The 23,972-nt window shown below is 44.1% G+C and overlaps 1 protein-coding gene across 1 annotated transcript in view; it reads right to left on the bottom strand.

The window, feature by feature from the left end:
- LOC111145250 (sphingosine-1-phosphate lyase 1) overlaps window positions 1-23,972 on the bottom strand; it is a 54,991-nt gene that overhangs the window by 12,010 nt on the left and 19,009 nt on the right. Inside the window, exons 2-6 of the mRNA XM_022500040.1 lie at window positions 20,609-20,774; window positions 14,679-14,746; window positions 11,426-11,573; window positions 8,830-8,906; window positions 7,282-7,410 (exon numbers count right to left, since the gene is read on the bottom strand). Of these exons, the coding sequence (XP_022355748.1) occupies window positions 7,282-7,410; window positions 8,830-8,906; window positions 11,426-11,573; window positions 14,679-14,746; window positions 20,609-20,774 (588 nt within the window). The remainder of the gene's footprint in view (window positions 1-7,281; window positions 7,411-8,829; window positions 8,907-11,425; window positions 11,574-14,678; window positions 14,747-20,608; window positions 20,775-23,972) is intronic.

Raw genomic sequence — 23,972 nt, 5'->3', positions numbered from 1 at the left:
GAAATCAAAACAAAAATCCTAGTGTTTTTAAACAAAGTAAAATGTTTTCCTGAAGCTAGGCCTAGCCCTCTGTTATTGGTGAATTGCTTTATCAGAGTTGAAACGTAAACATTCAAAGGTCATGTCGTGTGTCCAATTTCCCTCATGAGACCATAAACTCATGAAGGTGGGGACCAATCCGCTCATGACAATATTCCAAGCACCTAGCCTAAAGACTGACACCTAACAGAACCTCACCTAACTTTCTCAAAGCCTGATCTGACACTCAGTAAACCATGACCAACACAGGTACATCATACCCATCAGGTTAGCCTTTGATGACATCTTTTTTTTTTTTTTAAGATTTTATTTATTTATTTGACACAGAGAGAGAGAGATTCCCAAGCAGGTAGAGAGGTAGGCACAGACAGAGAGGCAGAAGCAGGCTCCCTGCGGAGCAGAGAGCTCGATGCAGGGCTCGATCCCAGGACCCTGAGATCATGACCTGGGCTGAAGGCAGAGGCTTAACACACTGAACCACCCAGGTGCCCCAGCTTTTGATGACATCTAAGAATGGATCATTTCAGGGGAGTCAGGGTGGCTCAGTTGGTTAAGCATCCAACTCTTGATTTCAGCTCAGATAAGGATCTCAGGGTTGTGAGATCAAGCCCCACCTCAGGCTCCGAGCTCAGCTGGAGGTCTCCCTCTGCCCCTCTCCTCGACCTCTTCTTTCTCTCTCAAATGAATAACTAAATCTTAAAAAAAAAAAAAAAAAAATCACTTAAAAAAAAAACCAAAAAACAAAAAAAGCCACAGCTCTGAGCTACGTGGCTATTTTCTTAGATTTCTCATCTCCAAAAATTCATACAAGCTTAGATAACTTTTTCATTGTACGGGTGAGAAAACTGAGCCCTAAGAAGACTAAAATAATCCACCCAATGCCATCTATTAGCATCAGTTGATAAAAAGTAAAACTTTGCTGCAGCACCTTCTTGTTAGACATGTCTTAAAGGCAAGGGAAGCTAGGGCAAAAATGAACTATTGGGACTTCATCAAGATAAAAAACTTTGCACACCAAAGGAAACAGTCAATAAAACCGAAAGACAACTCACAGAATGGGAGAAGATACTTGCCAATGACATATCAAATAAAGGGCTAGTATCCAAAATCTATAAAGAACTTATCAAACTCAACACCCAAAGAACAAATAATCCAATCAAGAAATGGGCAGAAGGCATGAACAGACATTTCTGCAAAGAAGACATCCAGATGGCCAACAGACACATGAAAAAGTGCTCAACATCACTCGGCATCAGGGAAATACAAAACAAAACCACAGTAAGATACCACCTCACACCAGCCAGAATGGCTAAAATTAACAAGTCAGGAAATGACTAATGCTGGCGAGGATGCGGAGAAAGGGGAACCCTCCTATGCCGTTGGTGGGAATGCAAGCTGGTCCAACCACTCTGGAAAACAGCATGGAGGTTCCTCAGAAAGTTGAAAATAGAGCTACCCTATAACCCAGCAATTGCACTACTGGGTATTTACCCTAAAGATACAAATGTAGTGATCCAAAGGGGCACATGCACCCCAGTGTTTATATCAGCAATGTCCACAATAACCAAACTATGGAAAGAGCCTAGATGTCCATCAACAGATAAATGGATAAAGATGTGAGATGGGACGCCTGGGTGGCTCAGTTGGTTAAGCGGCTGCCTTCGGCTCAGGTCATGATCCCGGCGACCTGGGATCGAGTCCCACATTGGGCTCCTTGCTCGGCAGGGAGCCTACTTCACCCTCTGCCTCTGCCTGCCACTCTGTCTGCCTGTGCTCACTCTCTCTCTCTCTCTCTCTGAGTAATAAATAAATAAAATCTTTAAAAAAAAAAAAAAAGATGTGAGATATACACACACACACACACACACACACACACACATTGGAATACTATGTAGTCATCAAAACTCTCAAAATCTTGCCATTTGCAACAACATGGATGGAACTAGAGGGTATTATGCTAAGCAAAATAAGTCAATCAGACAAAGGCAATTATCATATGATCTCTCTGATATGAGGAATTTGAGAAACAAGACTGAGGATCATAGAGGAAGGGAGGGAAAAATGAAACAAGATAAAACCAGAGAGGGAAACAAACCATAAGAGACTCTTAATCTCAGGAAACAAACTGAGGGCTGCTGGGGTTGGTGGGGAGGAAGGGATGGGGTGGTTGGGTGACAGACACTGGGGAGGGAATGTGCTATGGGGAGTGCTGTGAATTGTGTAAGACTGATGAATCACAAACCTATATCCCTGAAACAAATAATACATTTTATGTTAATTAATTGAATTTAAATTTTTTTTAGAAAAGGAAAACTTTCTACATTTGTTCATTTGGTGAAGCGTTAATATGAGATGGAATAAGAGAGGGGATCTCTGGAATTTCATATAATACCCCCACAGAGGACAAAAACACCATTGGCTACAAAATCCCAGCCAGAATCCTCACACCAGCCAGAATGGCTAAAATTACATGGAAGTTACATGGAAGATTAGCTCAGAGAAGTCAGTCATACTGTGAGGAAGTTTTCACCAAACACGTGCCCATCACCCACTAAGTAATGCGCTGAACTTGGGCACAGGACGCCCGCCTGTTTGTAGCCTCTGCACTTTTCTGCCAGAGGAGATGAAAATGCTTATAGTGGAGGTCAGCTCTGCAAATCAGCAGCTTGCCCTGTGGTCTAGCACAAAACCTCAGACTGTCACATGAGGACCCAAATGAGCTGTGAAGCAAGTCAGGAAAGGACCAGCAATGTCCAAGTCTCCAGTGTGTCAGCCTCTTACTAAGGTTCAGTAATGACCTACGCAAAAGGATTTTCAAACCCCTAGTCACCCAGCACACACACGCCCTATTTTTAGTCCAATAACTAATCAGATCAACATCATTATTTGTTGGGCAAACAGCAGTGTACTTCTGACTGTAAAAGCAGGAATACCTAAATTCTACTTCTAATTTTTATTTCTAATCCCCAAATTCTGTGTCTAAACATGCTATTAACCTCCCATTGCCTTCGACCCTCTGTGCCCAAAGAAAATTGGAAAGTGTGTAATCAGAAGATGAAAGCTTCAATAACTACTAATGTTAGTCAGCTTCTTCCGACATTTAGAGAAACTCTTGCTATAATATAAGAGAAGTATGTCAGAGAATAAAAGGAGAACATGGCCTGTTGAGAGAATTTTCTTTCAGATGCTCTTTGGACCCAGAGGCCTTTGCACAAGCCAAGACTGTTCCCCAGGGCAACAGAAGTTCTTTCGGTGTATGAAATCACTTCTCATCCATTACTAACAGAGCCAAATGAAGTTAGTAACAGGAAAGATGGTTTAGATTGAAGAACAAAGAACCTGAAAAGAGCTTAAGAGCTTCAGAGCTTGGCCATGCGGTTCTGTCTCGGTTCCCACCTCTGAACTTTTTTCACTGAAAGAACTCATCAAGAGAGAGACAAAGAGATGGAGACAGATACTGAGAAGAGTGAGAGAAACAGAGAAACTCAAAGTACCCCAGAGGTAATTAGTTCTCTTATAAAAGTCTAAGTATTAGAAAAGACTAAGGGATCTCAGACTCCATCCTTCTCCCGAGCCCGGATACCACAGCAATGCAAAAATGCCCCTGGGGTTGGACTTGGGCATTAAGATGAAACACTGAACCCACCTCACAGCTACTTCCTCTCCCCTGGTACCTAAAAGTAGGGAAAAAACAGCTGCAGAAAGCTATAATCGCAACCACCAAAGAAAGAGAGAGAATACAATGCAATAAACTTCAAATACTGGCAATGAAAAAGACAGACAAGTTACTAAAGCTCAGCAGAGAGCAAAACACAGTTCCTAATTCCTCTTCCTAGCCCTTCAAATTGTCCAACAAGCCAGCAAAATCCTGAGGATTCTCATTAATACCCCTCCAAATCTTCAGAGAAGCAAGTGGATGGGGGTTCCTCATCTTCTGCTCTGTGAGTGGTAGACAAGGCAGCTAGGGAGAAACGGGCAAAATGGGGAAAGAGAACACTGGGACCAACCCCTCAAAGTCACGGCTTCAAGGATATAGAATGGGTTAAAGAAATAATCAAAGCCCAAAAGGTATTACTTTCTTCCAACTAGGCAGAGTGAACTCTAACAGGCAACTTTTAACAAAATCTCAGAAGAGACCCAGATATTCTAACACAGGTGTGGCCTGATATTCTAATACAAGAGGCCCTCAACCTAATGCTCTCCGATGAGAAATCAGCCAGCATGTGTCAGAACAAAATAGAATATTCTGATCAGCATGAGCCACAGTGAAAGAAAATGGCATGGTCACTAACTCAAAAGATAACAGTCTGAGGAGGAGAAGGGAATTCCTCACGACTGTTTCTCACTATAGGACAACATGACAAGACAAGGAATTCAAGAAAGTAGGAGCTGAAAGACTGGACACCCAACCAAGAGAATGAGACCGCAGACCTAAAACACAGAGTACCAAACGACCCCGATACAGGAGTAGTAAGGACACGAGAACAGAATAAACACTGCTGAGAATACAGATCAGAGCTTGGAGGAAAGGTTTAAGGCAAGTTTAGTGAACCTAGATAAAAAAAAAAAAGACAGAGACTGAAAGATCACTGTCTCTCCCACTTGTATCCCTCTGGCTGGACACACGTAACCAAAAGGTGTTTGGAGAAGAAACACGGGCATGATCGCCAATCTGTGAAATTGTATTCTCTAAGAATAGCTGAGTAGCCTAGGAAGAAAGTGGAGAAGAGCAGAACCAGAAGGAGAAGGCTGTAAAGTGTACAAAGATCACATGGAGGGAAAAAACAACAATCATGGAAATCCTATTTCCAGCACTATAGATCAGCCATCTTGGGCAGCCCCCCTTCAAGGGAAACAACTAAAAAGCCTCATAAAACATTAAAATTTATTTTATATCCACCACTGAGCTTATAACATAAAGGAATATACTGAACTCGAAGAGAGCAAAATCAAGAATCCTAGCAGATAAGTGAGTGCCAAAGCTGGTTTCAACTCTGAGGGCTGCTACCACCCTCTGAGACCCCCGACCCCCACCGCGACAAACGAAGAGGAGGTAAACTGCGGGCCTGTCCAAGGTCAAGAGTCTAACAGGAGACAGCTGGAGAACCTGGGACTTACACCCACATCTCGGGGGAACAAGAAATTAAAGCCCCACTTGTGCAGAAGAAGACAGCTCGAAAAACTGCTTTCTCCCCGACCCGATGCTCTGGTAAAGAAAAATAAGGCTCTCTCTCAAGAATGACTCATGAGACAGCTCTCACGTGGGTCTGCAGCGTGAACTCACGCGCCCTCTGGAGGATGAGACTGCACCCTGAGCATCAGACTCAAATGGGTTCCAATGTGACAGCACCTCCCAGCAAGTCCCCGGCAACTGCCAGAAGTAACTACACATGTCCCCTACGAGAACTTCTTTTCAATCTGGAGACTAAAGTTCCCAGGAAGATGTAAAAAAAAAAAAAAAGTCACAAATATAAGGATACAAGATGATTATGAGTGAAGCCAGCAGAAACAGAGAGTTAAGACTCATGAGTAACAATCCTGTCTGATAATTCTATCAGACGCAGAATATAAAATACTTACACGCAACATATTTAAATGAACAAAACATAAGCCAAGGAAAGAAACGATAAAGAACCACCGTGCAGGGACACCTGGCTGGCTCAGTCAGCAGAGGTTGCAACACTTGACCTCAGTGTTGTGAGTTCGAGCCCCACATAAGGCAGAACACTTAAATAATAACAGAAATAAATAAATAAAATGAGCAAAAACCTAGTTTAAAAACAAAAGGATCCCCAGGTAGATTAAGACAAAATTCTCAAAAATGAAGAATACAGTAAATAAGGTTAAAAAAAAAAAAACAAGGGCGCTTGCATGGCTCAGTGGGTTAAGCCTCTCTGCCTTCGGCTCAGGTCATGATCTCAGGGTCCTGGGATCGAGGTCCGCATCGGGCTCTCTGCTCAGCAGGGAGCCTGCTTCCTCCTCTCTCTCTGCCTGTCTCTCTGCCTACTAGTGATCTCTGCCTATCAAATAAATAAATAAAATCTTAAAAAAAAAAAAACTCAATAAGAGAACTCAAATGCAGAGGAGACACAGCTGAAGAGGGAATCCATGAAACCCCTGTTCTCATCTCCTGGCTCCAACAATGAGCACCTCACAGCCTGTCTTTCCTCCACCTGCAAACGCCCCCACCGCTGCGGCTGATTAACACCTGCTCTTTCAACACTAATTACACACCAACCAGGTGCGTGGCAGCCCTTTTTGCTCCAGCCCTCATGTCTCTCCAACCTCCTTTGTGCTGTTTGTCCCTCTGGATGTTTTTCCAGCTAATTTTGTATAAGTCTTATTCTATAAATTGGGTTAGGAGCCATGTAAGTATTTTACACCATTCTGAATGAAACAGGGGCTCTTCAGACAAATGGCTGGCTTGGTGTCTGGAAATGCATAAAGCAACCCTGGAACATTTCAGCAAATAAAAATATTTTGTCAAAAAAAGAAGGAAAGAAAGGAAGCTTTCCAAAGACCACTTGAGTCATACAAAAGGACCTAGAGGCCAAAAATAAGAGGCTCCCACTGGTCAAAATGGGCTAATCTGAGCATCACTCAGAGCAGCAGCTCTGATAGACTGAAACACAGGGAGCAGTCTGTAATTTCCCCCACTGCTGACTGACATTTGAATTACTTCCAGTTTCCAACATCACGGACAATGCTGCTAGAATATCCATCTATCCTGACACACACGTGCCAGTTTTCCGGGGGCATGTACCCTAAGTAGTTAAATTTCAGGGTCGTGAGATACGTTTCTCCCACTTCTTCAGATGAGGCAAACTGTTTTGGGCTTGCTTAACTGATGGTCTCTTCAGAGTTCAGAGAGTCGATGGCACAGGAGAAGGCCTACCTGCTGGGAGTATACTGGATGGGTCAAAGAGGGAGGGGGAGAAAGAAAGGAGCAGACACAGCAGATGTGCAAAATATTTACAGTAACGGAATCCATGGTGCTGTCTTTCTAGTAACTTCAGGTTTAAAATTTTTCAAAATATAAAACTGAAGGGGAAAAAAAATCTTAAAAAATACACAATAAAATGCTGATGCTCTAAAAATTCCAGAAGTTAGCATTTTTACATTGTTGTTAATCTGATCTTCCTACCAATAATCACATTACTTGTGTAACAAAATGTTTCCAACAAACTCTTCTATTTTAGGATAAAAACATAAGGTTATTGGAGGCCACCTGCATATACTCACACAGCCACAGGAATCCGGCCCCCCATTGAACAGGGAACAAGCTATCCTCACAATCTCGGCCTCGATCTTGCGCAGTCCCGGGAAGATGTCTGGATGCAGTGGATTACTCCATGCAAAATCTCCGTAAGCCTGCAAACCGATGCACGCAGATATGAAGCAGGAGGGATAAATACACGGTATGGGACAGGAAATCATGCACTAGACAAAGGTTTCTAGACGCCAGGCACAACCCTAGAAACTGGAAAAACGGGAAGATATGTGTTGCCCTCCAAAGCAGCTCAAAATACAGTGGAGGAGACAGACTTGCAAATAAGTTATTTTACAATGTGGTGAGAGAGGAGATTTGAATGTGGCTCAAAGCACACACTGAAACACCAAACAGACCCAATTTGCAATCTTAGCTTTGCCTATTATTTCTTGCTGTGTCATGTGAGGTCAAAACACCTGAGGTTCAGTGCCCTCATGTGCTCAAGGAGACAATCATGGTCCCTACCTGATAGGGTTCTAGGTAAATAACATTAGGTATGCAAAGCCCTTAGGAGAGCATCTAGCAAAAAGCAGCCAGGTGTGTGATAGCAGAAGTATGCAAGTGATGAAAGGAGCCCTAAGGAGGGAATAACAAACAGCCTGAGGGGTCCGAGGTGTCTGCACAGGCAGAACCTTGACAGATCAACAGGAATTCATCATTTTGAACAGGTGGAATGAAGGAGGGGAGGAAAACATGATAAGAGCAAGGTACACTCAGTGAAGAGGAAAGGCGGAAGTTCATATTTACATGGGAAAGTAACAGAGGTAGTTGAAAAACACAGATGGGAGCCAGCTGAGGCCGGGCTTGCATTTTCTGCTACGTAAGCAGCTTGGGCTTTATCCCATAGATAGCGGGAAGCTATCTTTCAGTGGAAATCTTTTAGTGGAAAGATTTTTAAGCTAAGAAGTAAGCTCAGAGCATTATGTCAAGGTATAGCCGAGCCAAACTTACAGTATTTAGTAAGGTAGGAGTGGTTTCATAGTTACCATAATCAAACACAAAGACCTTAAACACTGTTGAGTCCAATGCCAATGCCAAAGTGGGGTTTAGGAAATAAACTGGATTAGGAGAGAAGAAGCTATAGGCAACCCTAAAGTCAACCAAAAAAATGAGAATTATTTCAATTATGAGTGAGCCTATTGCTTATTCTCAAAATCATTTGATCTGAGACTCAGGTGGTACAGGGAATGAGGGACAAGTGTCTGTTCCTCCTCTCTTCTCATCAAAGTATGTCTTGGCATTAATAACCTCAAGTGATGGGAAAACAGACAACCTTCCCCAGTAATCTGCCTTCTACATGGGGCACCGATAAAGCATGGAAACGTAAGTAATATTGTCCTTTTTTATGGACTGAAGATGTCTCTGACAATATTATCCATATTCACCTATGTATGGGTAAAGAGAAACTTTTCAACTATCCTTAAGTAATTTTTTTTTTCTTATTACAAAAGGAAGGAGAAAAACTGAGGTAGTATGAAGGCCACAGACCACACATGCTCCCTTGGGGTGCCAGCATTTACCTTCACCAGGAGTTCGGTGAGCTCCTCTGCCCCACTGTACACTGCTCCAGAGGCTTTCCCTTCCTGCCAGAAGATGTCTGTAGAGAAAGATAAGACCACTGGGTCAATAAGCAGGAACCTCCCCAAAATATAAAGAAACACCTCTGGGTACAAAAGAAGAAAAAAAAAACTTTTGAGTAGAAACCCAAAGGTGTTCTTATGTTAAATCAAGAAAAAGAATTCCAATAAAGACTTATTATCATAGCAAAATAAAGATGAAAGTGTGAAACTACCAACAATAGTGTGAAAAAGACAGTAGGAGCATCCAGGTATAATACAGTCCAATAATGATGTCGTCATCATCCCCAGCGGCCTTCTACCAGTACCAAATTGTTCCTTTATCTATACTCATTTTCTGGTCTCTGTATGGCTAACTTGACTTTTTTCTCCCCTTCCTATCTAGTCAAAGGAAGTGTGAGAACTGTGATGAGCAGAGTTGGCAGGAAAATGCAAGGCGAAGTGTGAAATTTCAGTACACTATCATCAAAGGTGGAACCAGGGAACGGACTCCCTGACCAGACAAACCACGATGATGAACACTCCATCAGCACCCTGGTCTCAGCGGCCCTGGCCTCACACGAACCCCAAACCCACCCACAATTCCACCTCCGGTGTGAGGTGCTTCTCCAAAGACAGTCCACGTTGTATCAACGATTCTGCTGATGTGGGTAGCAGGTACCTCTGATACAACACAGTTGTGCCCTACTGAGAGTGGGCAGTGACAAAGCTACCAGAGACACACTAACTGAAAACTGTCGCCACGGGCCCCACAAATCCAAGCTCTTCAGCTCCAGCAAGAGAGCAAAAGAATGAGTAGCGAACATCCAGACAGACCCCTCATCTTCAGTCAGCTCTGGCTTGATTCCATAGGACTTTCCCTCTTTCCTTAGAGGACACTGGACTGTCCCATGCATGTCTTCAGACCAGAGGCCACCAGCCCTTCAAAAATAGAATATGTGGTTTCATTTCCTGTTATTTTACCGGTGCTACTTGACAATGACTCAGAAAAGGGAAGGCAAGGCAATATGGCGACAGGAATGTGCCTTCAAGATCAATGAAATCTTTAATATCCAGGTCTCAGTTGGCTGATCCCCACTTTATATCACCTATAAATCCTGGACTGTGCTAATTTTATACTATCCAATGTGAAAATCTCAACATATGTCAATTAGAAATTTTTAAGTGTATTTGCTGAAATGCAATGTGGCATCCTGGATTGGAGCTTAGAACGTTAAAAAGGACATTGGTGGAAAAACTGACAAAATAGGAATAGAATTTGCAGTTTAGTCAACTACTATTTTGACAAATGAATCACAGTCACTTTAGATGTTAACTTCAGGAGAAGCCAGGTATATGGGAAATCTCTGTATGGATGAATTTGCAAATTCTCTGCAAATCTAAAATTATGACAAACTAAAAAGGCTGTTTTCTAAGAGTACTTGCAATATGATCTTACTCTGTAACAAACCTGCATTTGTGTTAATAGTCAACATTTTGGGGCGCCTGGGTGGCTCAGCCAGTTAAGAATCTGTCTTTGGCTCAGATCATGATCTCAGGGTCCTGGGATTAAGCTCCGCATCTGGCTCTCTGCTCAGTGGGGAGTCTGCTTCTTCCTCTCCCCGCTGCTAGTGCTTTATCTCTCTCTCTCTCTCTCCCTCTCTCTCTTTCTCAAATAAATTTTTTTTAAAAAAAGAGTCAACATTTATTGAGCACTTACTACATGCCAGGTATTATACATTTACATGTATGATTTTATTTAATCTCTGTAATCATCTTTTCAAGTAATCCCCATCGTAGAAAGACAGAGACCACGACATAGTTTAAGTAATTCACCCAAAGTCACACCTTAAGTGGCCCAACCATGATGTGAATCCAGGCTGATTCCACAGGCGACACTCTGTTTTAAAAGACCTTTGCATTTTTTTTAAGTAATCTCCATATCCAAGGTGGGGTTTGAATTCACAGCCCTGAGATCATGAGTCACGTGCTCCCCCAACTCAGCCAGCCAGCGCTACACTCTTAAACATTAAGAACTTTAAGCTACTTGGTATATTTATCCTTCCCTTACATGCATGCATATATATGTATCTATCTGTGTGTGTATGCTTATTACACAAAAACACTATTAAAATTCATATACATACACATACATATATATACCCACACGTGTGTAGGTGTGTGTGTGTGTATCTCATCTGTGTTTATCTTGTGATGATGGGATTTTCTTTTGTGCCTTTGTGCAGATTTCACAATTTCTGTAATGAATCTGCACTTTATTTTATTTACATATATATTCTCTCTTTCAAAACAAACTATGTTTTATTCAGGCTCACAAAAGGAAATGGGACCAAGTTCCAGTTCCACTGTCTCTGAGATTTGTTTGCTTTATGGATGAAGGATGAATTTAAGCATAATTTTTATAGTAAGAAATTCAGCCTCTGAGACAGGATGAACATGTAAGTTCCAGGGATGAAGCATTTTTAACCTACGACATTAAATAAGGACCAAACCGGCCATGCTGGGAAAGCAAGCAGCGTGCGTTTGACCAGAATCATACCCATAGAGCTGTACTCCTTGAGCTTCTCCAGGACTGCAGCCGCGCTCAGACCTTGCGAGGGCAGAGCTCTTACATACTCTTTGTCCACTTTCAGGAATGACATGTTCTTGCTTATATCATCCTTGGTCTTGTTCACCTTCTCTTGGATCTCCAAAGGGAAGAAAGGCAAAGTTAAGAAGGATATGGAAAAATACAGGCCAGGGAGCAGAAGAACCAGTTATGACTCCGAGTCAACCACTCCGGGCTGGGCGCCACACGGGTGCGACAGAACAGGGATGGTATTTTTTTTTCAACAGATACGGGGAGGTGCTGGCTGCTCAGCTCTTTGCCGGCATGTGAGACAGGCTCTTAGGAGTCTGAAAAGTCAACTTTCTTTCTGAAAGTCAAACATGCATTCAGTTTCCCTCCCCCGCCCCCTTCCTCTGGGATGCCCGACATCAGCCCTGCTTTACTGGGTTCGCACGAGCCAGTGCCGGCACCTGTGAGCATGGTATCTGGACCATATCCGCGTCCTGGCAGCAGCCAGTGTGTGTACTGAAGAAACAAAGGTGGAGCCACGAACGGCAGCCAGAAAATAGGCCACATGCAGAAGGGATGCTGGTGCCTGCACCAGTGATGGGCTCCGTCATCAGACACGCACGGAGCACGCCCAGAACGCGGAGGCCCTGTGCAACTCCCCAAACATGTGCACAAGACCGCCGGGGGCACAGGGAGAGCGCATTCCATCTCCTCGGGCTGTCTGCTGCCTGTACTCCCTGAGGCTTCGGTGCTAGGGGAGTGGTGGTCCTTTCCATGTGGTTCATCAGCTATGGCTGTTTATCCTTGGCCCTCATCCTCACTGCAACAGCCCGTGCTTTCCCTCCGCCATTGCCCAACGACCCCTGTGGGCCCGGGAGACACAGAGACCAGAACACACTAGGCAGTATGAGTGAGAACAAATTCTGTTCTCACGGCACTTCCCTGTAGCAGCAGACACAGAGAGTGAAAGTCAGGTGGTAGAAAGTGCTGGGGGAGGACAGAGCAGAGTTTTAAAAACACACCAAGCCAGCAGGAGCTGCTATCTGCGCTAAGGGACCCCTGAGGGTCAGGCCTGAAAGAGCGTCTGCAGGCCACGATCTGTGAGCATTACAGCAAGACCATTTCAGTGACCTGTTTGTCAATGTCCGAGGCCCAAGATCTGACCCCAAATGTTGCAACTTTCCCATCTCTAGCTGTAGAGGATTAGAACAGGAGAGGCGCCTCCTAGATGAGGCCCCCAGCGAAACCGCAGGGAAAGCCGGGCCTGGGAACCATGCCCACCAGGCTAGCAGGCAGGCAGAGGCTGGCAGCGGAGGCCACGCCCAGGGTAGCGGGGAGACATGTGATGGGCATGAAAGCATTTTTAAAGTTGTACATGGACTGTACTGCCTAAATGGCAAGTGCGCAGCAGGACCAAGCCATGGGAGCCAAGCTTCCACACCTAGACTGCCGCTGTAATAAAGCAGAAGAGACACGAAACGATGATGATATTAGAAAGCACAGCATAAACCTTTCCCCCAGTGCCTGCCTCAGAGCCTCAATCACATTCTAATTTCCTCACTGCATTTATTTCAAAATGAAATTCTTGTGTATTTGTTCATGTATCTATTTTCTGCTTTTCCCAGGAAAATTGCACAGATTGGGGACTTAGTCCCCAGCACCCAGAGCAAGCTGCACAGATTGGGGACTTAGTCCCCAGCACCCGGAGCAGTACCCGATGCTGAGCACGGGCCCGCAAACCATCAGCTGAATAAGTGAATGTAGTGAAATGAACGAGACAGGGACACATCATGCACACTCGCTCAAAACAAAGAACTATCTCTGAGCCTCAAAATCTGCTTCTAAAAAATGAAAGGTGTCTGCTTAGTTTCTAAGTGCCTTCCAATTCTGTTATTTTATAAATTTAAGAATGGGTTCTGGAATCCTAGCATTTATTTGTCGCAAAATCTGAAACTGAAGGAGAAATGTGTAAAGAAAAAGAGCAAAAAAATACGGGGAATGGAAAGGGGAAATGCTAGTATCCTTTAAAATCCAGTCCACTCTCTACGGTTGCCCTCTCCCTATCCTTTAACTCTAGAACGACTCAAGGAGATTTCATTTTAGGGCTTAAGATGATTTAGGGTCAAATAAAAGCCTATCTATTCCCATTCCCCTTTTCTACCCCAATGACTATTTCTGCTTCCCTATCAGGAAGTGAACCTGAAAATAAGTACACGGTTACTGGAGAGTTAGTCAGCGCAGGGGTCTGAATGGATTTTGGTCAAAGGCTAAAGATGACTGACATCTCTTCTGATTTGGCCAGGAAAGGGGAAAAGGGAAAGGGAACTGAAAGCCAAAAGTGAAAGAGGGACAGGCAGGGCACGTAGGGAGATGAAGACATCAGGGCCCCTGTGCCTTCCTTAGGGCTCGCATGGGGCCTTCCCTATTTATCTTCTGCGATAAAGAGCCGGTGGAAAGGGTACAGAGGTGACGGTCTCATCCTCAGTGTGGGTGAGGGGAGAGAGGACACAGGGAAGAGAACATAACGCTACAGACAGGTACAAAGAGCAAGAGAACAGAGCTCTCTAAGTTCAAGACCTGGGACCCACAGACCACAGCTGGGATCTGGCCCCTGGCTGTTTAGGGAAATACAGCCAGGCTCATCCCTTTACCTACCCATGGCCTGTGCTGCTTTCCTGCTCCAGGGGCAGACGTGAACAGTTCTGACAGATACGGTATGGCCTGCAAAGCCTAGAATGTTTCCTATCTGGTCCTTCACAGAGAAAGTCTGTCAACCCTGCCCTAACCATAGAAGTACCCGACCCAGACACACATCTCAAGTTAGCACAGCCAAACACTGCTCAAAAGCATCATGGCATTGTGGTCAGCTTTCCTAATTGTAAATTCTGCCTCAACAGACGTCACCTGTCTCCTTTGGTCAAATAGGTTGGAGCGAGGGTTCAGTTGGGTTTCTTAATCTTGGCACTTCCGACATTCTGAGCCAGGTAATTGTCTGCTGGGCCCCACAGGATTTTAGCAGCACCCCTGGCTGCGTTCCACTGAGAGCCAGCAGCACCCCACCCCAGTTGTGACAAACAACGGCATCCTCAAACATTGTCAGATGTTCCCCGGTGGGTAGGGGGATAAAAATCACCCCTCGCCCTGGGGAATTCACACTAGGTTCAGTAAACAAAAGAAGACGTCATGATCATGGGGGTGGTGGGAGGGCAGGGAGATCTACACAGATTCCACTTACCTTGCGACCAATAATAGGCATCTTCCTGACGAGCTTAAAACATCTCTTTTTGAACCTTGACCACAAACCTAAAAGAAACAGAGGGTTCCGTTACCTGAATAAATTCCTGTGGATAAGGTATGAACTCCTCAATGGGCCTCCTGCAACCTCACCCACATACTGATCACAAAGGTATTCTCTGTTTTAAAAAACCTTTAAATTTAAACTGCCAAAAGTAATACATTTACATGGTTCAAAATTTTAAAAAATCGGGGCGCCTGGGTGGCCCAGTCAAGTTAAGCGTCTGATGCCTGGTTTCGGCTCCAGTCACCATCTTAGGCTCCTGGGATCAAGTCCGGAGTTGGACTCCACGCTGAGCACAGCGTCTGCTTCAGATTCTCTCCCCCTCCTCCTCTGCTTCTCCCCCCGCTCATGTGTACACGTGCACTCTCTTTCTCTTTTTTTTCTCTCTCAAATATGTAATAAATAAAATCTTTAAAAACTTTTTTTAAATAAATACACACAGAGTTCAAAGTTTCTCTCTTGGGCGCCTGGCTGGCTCAATCATTAAGCGGCTGCCTTCGGCTCAGGTCATGATCCCAGGGTCCTGGGATCGAGCCCCACATCGGGCTCCCTGCTCAACAGAAAGCCTGCGTCTCTTTCTCCCACTCCCCCTGTTGTGTTCCCTCTCTTGCTGTGTCTCTATCAAATAAATAAATACAATCTTTAAAAAAAAAAAAAAAGTTTTTCTCTCATTGATTCCCTAGGCTTTCATCCTACCCTCAGGTAAACACTACTACTCTTCACTTCTAGAATAGCCATCTAGAATTTCTTTATGCTTATACAAGCAATAATAAAGATAGAATCTTATTTGCCCCACCTTTTAAACAAAAGGTAGCATACGATAGCACTATACTAGACCTTGATTTTCTATTTAGGCATATTCTCTTAAAGCTCAGTGCTTCCTCATTCATCTTTATTATTTTTTTTTTAAAGATTTTATGTATTTGAGGGGCACCTGGGTGGCTCAATGGGTTAAAGCCTCTGCCTTTGGCTCAGGTCATGATCCCAGGGTTCTGGGATCGAGCCCTACATCAGGCTCTCTGCTCAGCAGGGAGCCTGCTTCCCCCCCTACCTCTCTCTGCCTGCCTTTCCACCTACTTGTGATCTCTGTCAAAAAATATTTATAAAATCTTTAAAAAAAAAAAAAAAGATTTTATTTATTTGAGAGACAGAGAGAGCACAAGAAGGGGAAGGACAGAGGGAGAGAGAGAGAAACAGATTTGCCGCTGAGCAGGAAGCCAGACACGGGGCTCGATTCCAGGACCCTGGGATCATGACCTGACCAGAAGGCAGACATTTAACCGACTGAGCCACCCAGGCACCCTCGCATTCACCTTTTTAGCTCTAAAGTAATCCATGATATGGATGTATCATAACTAATTTAACCAGCCCCTTTGTGATGGACACTTAGGTTATTTCCAGTACTTCCTATTATCAACAACAGTGGAACAATAACCTTGCAGCAGGTACGGCACACCTGACAGTGTGCCTACAGCACGAATTCCCAGGAACAGAACACTAGGTCAAATGACATACGTATTGCAGAGCTGCTGACCTTCCCAAAGTTCCAGATGTCTAACACCTCTCTTCCCTCCATGAACACAAATGACCAAGCCATGCTTTTCTTCAGGATCTATGCTCTAGTCTCTCTTCAACATACCCCCTGACAACTTTTCAACACTTACGGACTTAAACAGGCCTTCAGTATCACGGACACCAATCAGACTCCCTTCTGTCAGGCAGTACACAGGACAAATATGGAATTCTGATCCTATCCACTGCAAGAATTATAAATACATGGCATCCAAAGAGACCATCGTAACTTTTAATAAATTCACATTCAATATAGAAGGCTCCTAAAGATCAAACATTAATAATTTGCTGAAGGCCACAGGTCACAACAGTGACGCAGCAGGGATTTAACTGAAGTCTTAATTTTCCTAGCCCTAGAACCCCAGGACTCTACGCTGCTCCAAACACAGAACAGAAATTCTCAGTTATCCCGAATGAGTCCATGAGGAATCTAGACCTAGCTTTTGTTCAGGCAGGAAATGAATGTGACCTTTTACTACATTTCTAGGAGATGGAGACACTCCAACTTCCCTGGCCAGTGGAGCACTGTCCAACAACCATGGACGGTCTGTGCCTCCTCGGTACTGATGACACGATCTTGCATCTTTACTGCTTGTTTTTATGTGTGCTGCAGCCCTGCCTTTGCCCCTTGCCCACAGTGCCTAACACCAGAGTCAACACTCCATAACATCTGGGACAAAAGCAGGGAACTGAGACCGAGAATGAATAAGAAGACAAAAGGACTGAAATCACTTGTTTGTAGGTCACTTTTTTGTTTAAATTTTGGAGTATTTCCTTTCAGGCTTATGTTCTACATACAGCTGCGATCTTATGGTATGTACAACCCCGTGTCCTCTTGTCACAGCCTTTTCTACATTAAAGATTCTTCCTAAACAGAGTTTTTAAAATATTACCATAATAGGCCATCAAATGAGTATAACTTAGCATTGGATATCTAAGCTGCTTATTATCTGACCATTTCTAACAATGCTGAAGTTGTAAAGAGTCATAACAACTTCCTTATTTAGTAGATGAGGTAATTAACTAATGAGGAAGAAAGAGGTCAAAAACTCAGTAAATAGGAGTCACTTGTCCAGTAGTAGTCATGTGGCTAGATGAAGGAGGCGAGAACAGATTGAGTGTGTGCAAGCTGTGAGATTAAACAGGACAGGTAAAAAGAAGAGAATACAAGATCAGAGACAGAGAAATTAGAAATGAAGAGATCATGTGATCATAACATAAAAAGATGATCTCAGAAGTCCCCAGAAGTACAGAAAGAAAAGTAATTATAGTGTTTATTGTAGTGTTTTAAGGTAATAAAATAGGAAATGCAGTGTAAGGACACCAAAGCATGGCTCTTTACAGGTGACAAATTCCTTTCACACAAACGAGGCCTCCTCAATACTGACATTACCCTATGAGTAAGTAAGGCGGGTGACACTTGGGCCCATTTTACTATGAGGAAACAGGATAAGAGAGCTTAAGGGCGTTGCTCAAGGCGCCACGGCTAGAAATGTGCAGAGTATATCACCTCCTCCTGCCACATAACTCTGATTTCTGTTCATGAACTATGGACAATCCCACAGTTAAATCAAAGTCAAAGAATAATGATATGTGCTGATATCGCACAGCGGAATTAGGGACGAGATAACACGCCTAAGAGCAGCTGACCCCTACCCATGCTCTCACTCCCATCCTCTTGCCACTTCTAGTTCTTATCTGCCCCAGTGTCCATCCTGTGTTCCAGAATTATCCTCTCCTCTTAGACGTGTATTCAGAGTTTGAAAATCAGCAAAATTTACCACTAGTCTAGACTTTAAGACTCCTCTGGGGAATGGGCTGAAAATAACTCAATTGTTCAGTGATAAGGACAACGCCTCTCCACGAGCAAGGTACTGATAAAATGTCAATGCCGCCAATGGCATCTCCAATCTCTAGAGGGAAGACATTTTGATCAGTGTCTAAAATTCAAGTTAGAAGTTACAAAATAAAAAGTGTAGGGTGTGTATATGTGTTAAACTATAGGAAATTGCTGATATTCAAAAATGCTGACCTGGGGTACCTGGGTGGCTCAGTGGGTTAAGCCTCTGCCTTTGGCTTGGGTCATGATCCCAGGGTCCTGGGATCGAGCCCCACATCGGGCCCTCTGCTCAGCAGGGAGCCTGCTTCCTCCTCTCTCTCTCTGCCCGCCTCTCTGTCTGCTTGTGAACTCTCTCTGTCAAATAAGTAAATATCATAAAAAAAAAAAATGCTGACCTATAGAAACAACATTTTTTATGTATGGCTCGACTGGATTCAGATACAGAGAAAAGATACCTGTGTGTAAACAATGGTTGGCTCTAGGTAGCAAGACTTTCATTTAGTTCTTATGGATTATTGGCATTGCCTAATTATCCGCAATGAACCTGTACTACTTTTATAATAAGAAAAAAATGTATTTAAAAGGACTTAAATAGCTCAGAGTTGGGCTTACAAAGATTTCCATGGCACATACCATCAATACACTGCTACAGGTAATTTTCTCATGGAATGCATGGAGGCCAGTATATTCTGTTTGGAACAAGGCAGGTACGTAAGTACCAGGGTCTATGGTGGCTGTGGGCAAAATGCACACAGGCACCGTGGCCTGTAGAACTAAAAACAGAAGTCAATACCTAAAGCGAACACTAATCATAATGAAGAAATATAACCTCAAGATCTGTAACCTTATGTTGGTTTTAACAAATGCACCACCTTAAAAGGAAAGGGACACAGACTGATGGCCAGCAGGAGCTGGGGGGAGGGGGTCACAGGGAGTTATCATTCAGTGGGTACAGGGTTTCAGTGTGGGATGCTGAGAAAGTTCTAGAGATGGACAGTAGGGATGGCTGTGCAACAATGAGAATGTACTTAAAAACGGATAAAAGAATGTTATGTACAAATATTTTATCACAATAAAAAAGAAAGGAAGAAAAGTCTATTTATTGCTACTCCTTAGAGTCCTCTGGAATAAGTTACTTCACCTGGAAGGACAAGATGGTGGGCTTCCCCGAGCAGAAAGATACAGGTTGTGTCCATTTCCCAACCACGGAGCAGATGAGGCAGAAGGGTTAGTCATGGGAGTTTATGAGGAAACCTTGCAAGGACTAGGAGCAGAAACTGAGGACAGGGTTTTTATAGCTGGAATGGACTAAAATGTAGACAGGGCAAGCAGGTCTCATTTCTACCTTCATTAAGCGCAATGTTTACTTCACCTTAACAGCAACGGTTACTAGAACGGCTCAGTGGCTATCTGCAGGGTAAACAGGTAAAAAAGAAACTGGCTTCTAAGTTAACCTTCCTGGGGGAGAGAAGAAAAGCAGAAAAAGTATAGTTTAAGAGCCCCTTCAAACAGATGTTATTAGGGAAGCGAACAGTCATGGACATTTTAAACAAATGAGATATGACACGCAATTCTCTTCAGTGGTGTTGGTTTTTCATCCCAAGGAAGTTAAATCAGGTGCACTCTACTAAGGGTGGGGAAGGGGTGCAGAGGAGAGGTCTAAAACACCCAGCGCCACTCCTGTTTTACTTGTTAAGCACAACCTGCAGGGGGAAACGATTCACAAGGAGGGAACAGGCAACCAGGTTGGGAAGGATGGAGGACTTACAAACCCATAACTAATAGACTTCTCACCTTCCTCTGCACTCCCTGAGAAGTGGCCTCCTCTTCCCCATGTCAGTTTGGCTCCCTGAGTAGTAGTGCACTACCCTGTTGCCCGGAAGTTCAAAGTACACTGTCCCCTGACATCCGTGTTTAACTCCAAGAGGACAGGGACCCTGTACGACTTGTGCAGACATCCCCAGAGCCAAGCACAGTGCCTGGCACACAGCACATACTCGTAGGGTCACTGCAGGAGTGCTGTTTCATTTTCCCATAATCTATACTGAAAAGATGGCCTAAAATGAATGCAACAAATTCCTGCTTGGGGAACTCCAGGGTAGGCAATTATGTCCTACGTAAGAAACTAAAAATGAGAAAGTTAATTTAAGCCATGCTCTGAGATACCTGCGGATCCTTACAGTAACTACTTTCTCAGGAGTTTTTGTGCAAGCTGCAAATCCAGAAGGATCAACAAGAGCAGTAACAGACACATGAGAGTAGCTATTATAACTTTACGTATGGAGTCCTACTATAGCTTCATGGTCAGAAGATAATGTCCCACTTCCCATTTAAATAGATTTAAAAAATCAGAACCAAATCAAAAGGCAAGAAATTCGTCCAATCCATCAGCCATGAGTTCTAAGGCTGGTGAGACTCCACTGTACCTTTCCAGGAGAGGGGGCAGTGTACTTACTCTCTGGCTGGAAGACAAAATCGTAGGCCCAGACTACGAGCAGGGTGCACAGGACACTCCAGGCAATGAGCTGCCAGGGCTCATACTTGGTGCAATGTCCGTTTACATAATTCTTGGCCTTTGTGCAATAGACTTCCAAAATCTCAAAGTAGGGCTCAAAAGCCTTCTAGAAATACAAGAAGAAGAAAAAAAAAGAAACATGACATTCAGAAAGAGAAAGTCTGTTCTTCTTCTGTTCCTCAGCTCTTATTTTTCAAGGGCAAGGCCATTCAGGATCTGGCCCCACCCCAGCAATAATCTTATCTTCCTCCATAGTCCTCCAGGCTTCTGCTCCAGGCGCTCCAGGGTACACTGCCCCTCACGAGTCAGGTGGACTTTGACAAGGTTTTTTTTTTTTTTTTTAAAGATTTTATTTATTATTTATTTGACAGAGATCACAAGTAGGCAGAGAGGCAGGCAGAGAGAGGAAGGGAAGCAGGCTTGCCGCCAAGCAGAGAGCCCGATGCGATCCCGAAGCGGGGCTCGATCCCAGGATGCTGGGATCATGACCTGAGCCAAAGGCAGAGGCCTTAACCCACTGAGCCACCCAGGCGCCCCATTTGACAAGGTTTTTGATCCTCTGCCTGGTCTATAAAACAGAAGGTTCTGCGGGATCATCATCTCCGTCTTGAAGCTTCACTGAGACTACAGTATCCATTGTCCCACTCTCCTAGCTCCCCCGAGCCCGTCTTCCCCTCCTGCTCTGCTTTATTTGGATCTTTCTCATCCTCTAACCCAGGGGTCAGCAGATTGTTTCTGAAAAGGCCAGAGAGGAAAGGTCTCAGGCATCCCAGGCTGGCTGGTCTCTGTCACAAGGACTCGGCTCTGCTGCTGTGGCAGCAGCCCCTGACAGCACCCCAGACAACGGGAAGCCAATGACCATGGCCGTGTTCCAACAAGTTCATTACAGATGCTCAAATCTGCATTCCACAGAATTGCCCGTATCACAAAATATTCTTTTTATAAAAACCATTTTCACAATGTAAAATATCATGCTTAGCTCATGGGCTGTACAGAAAGAGGCAGCAGATGCCGCCAATCTCTGTTCTCACATCCAGCTTGGCTAACGCACTCTTAAAGAGAGCAGAGACAGAAGCTTACCGCTACGTGCGTCCCTTGCAACAGCCAGCACGAGCGAGAAAAAAGTCCTCTGCCCTGATCAGCTACCAGACCACCCCACTCACGAGAATGAATCTCTCCCGCTCAACTCTCCTCAAGTCTCCCCTGGTGCCGCCCCACAGAGCCTAGCTCCAGGTGGCCTGCACTTGGCCTACTCCTCTGTTTTTATCTTCCTCACTGTGCCTGAGGCCTGAGTCCTTCAATGCCCATCAGATATGTGTCATCTCCCCAAGCCCCAAAACTGGTTCATCTGACAGTTTGTTCCTCACTGGCTTATTCCATGTTTACTAAGCATCCCCAGTGCTGGAGCCTTAAGATAAACACCACAAGTTTTTGCCCTCACTGAGCTTACAGTCTACTGGGAAAGGGGGGTGTGTGTGTACGCGTGTGTGTGCGTGTGTGCGCCCTCACAGGCATACACATGAAAACATACACTGGCAGACATATACATGTAAACTCTTCAGGATAAAAAGTATTTAAGGGGGTGCCTGGATGGCTCAGTCAGTTAAGCATCTGCCTTCGGCTCGGGTCATGATCCCAGGGTCCTGGGATCGAGCCCCACATCCAGCTCCCTGCTCAGGGGAGACCATGTTTCTCCCTCTCCCTCTACCTGCCCCTCCCCTCCATGCTCGCTGGAGCATGCTCTCTCTCTCTCTCTCTCTCTCTCTCCCCTAAATAAAAGAAATAATTTTTTTAAAGTATTAAAGTGCTAAAAGAGACCACTAAGAAAAAAGGCCTGTCCAACTCTACCTAACAGGAGACAGGGAAGATATTATTAAAAGGGTAAAAGAACTACCAAAGAAAATTCTCTTGGCAGAAAAGTTAAAAGAAAAAAGTCATAACTGGGAAGAGAAGAGGAACTGCAAATGCATAAGGAAAGTCTAGGAACAGCAAAAAAGTTCTGCATAATGCGAGCAGCGGTGAGGACAGGGAGCTACGTGTGTCATCAGTGCTAGGCCCCCAGCACACAGCACGTGCTCCACGAACACTTGGAGGGTGGCCGGCGGCGACCCAGCATGCGTGTCAACACGTCTGTCGGAGAACAGAGGCTGGCAGAAGTACACTAGGTCCAGATTAGAAATGGTCTTAAAAAAAAACATGGAAAGTGGGAATATAATTTGATAGGCACTTTTTATAAAGTAATTTGTTAGTATCTATTGATGTTTTCAATGTACATTCATTTTGACCCAGATATTCCACTTTTTGGTATCTACATGCTTTTCAGTGTGCACAGAGACAGGTTCAAGGATAGTCATTTCAGACTTCTCTGTAACAGTGAAATATAAATACCACAAATGTCCATTCGAGAATGAATGGTTGAACAATTTATAATACATACCTAATGTATTCATACTATGCAGCATTTAAAAGAAAAATCTAAATAACTACATAGAAAAATTTCTAGAACATAATGTTGAGTATAAAAAAAAAAAAAATTGCAGAACCACAAGAGCAAACAAAAGGTTGTTAATCAGGAGAGTACTTTTTTTTTTTTTTTTTTAAGATAACTTGATGGGAGATGACGGAGAGGACAGAGGTCAGAAACACAAATCCCAGTTAAGAGGACTGCTGAAACAGTTCAGGGGAAAAACAAACTAGGTTTGACCTTAAGCAGTATGACACTGGGGCTGAAAAGCAGCACAGATTAAAAACCCCTTTTGGGGGAACCCTCCTACACTGTTGGTGGGAATGCAAGCTGGTGCAACCACTCTGGAAAACAGCATGGAGGTTCCTCAAAATGTTGAAAATAGAACTACCCTATGACCCAGCAATTGCACTGCTGGGTATTTACCCTAAAGATACAAACGTAGTGATCCGAAGGGGCACGTGCACCCGAATGTTTATCGCAGCAATGTCTACAATAGCCAAACTATGGAAAGAACCTAGATGTCCATCAACAGACGAATGGATAAAGAAGATGTGGTATATATACACAATGGAATACTATGCAGCCATCAAAAGAAATGAAATCTTGCCATTTGCGACGACGTGGATGGAACTAGAGGGTATCATGCTTAGCGAAATAAGTCAATCGGAGAAAGACAACTATCATATGATCTCCCTGATATGAGGGAGAGGAGATGCAACATGGTGGGTTAAGGGGGTAGGAGAAGAGTAAATGAAACAAGATGGGATTGGGAGGGAGACAAACCATAAGTGACTCTTAATCTCACAAAACAAACTGAGGGTTGATGGGGGGAGAGGG

The sequence above is a fragment of the Enhydra lutris genome, unplaced genomic scaffold (assembly GCF_002288905.1).
Source record: "Enhydra lutris kenyoni isolate GAN:26980312 unplaced genomic scaffold, ASM228890v2 scaffoldscaffold12, whole genome shotgun sequence".
Taxonomy (NCBI): Eukaryota; Metazoa; Chordata; class Mammalia; order Carnivora; family Mustelidae; genus Enhydra; species Enhydra lutris.
The sequence above is the reverse complement of the archived record's forward strand: the minus strand, read 5'-3'. Positions and strand labels throughout refer to the sequence as shown.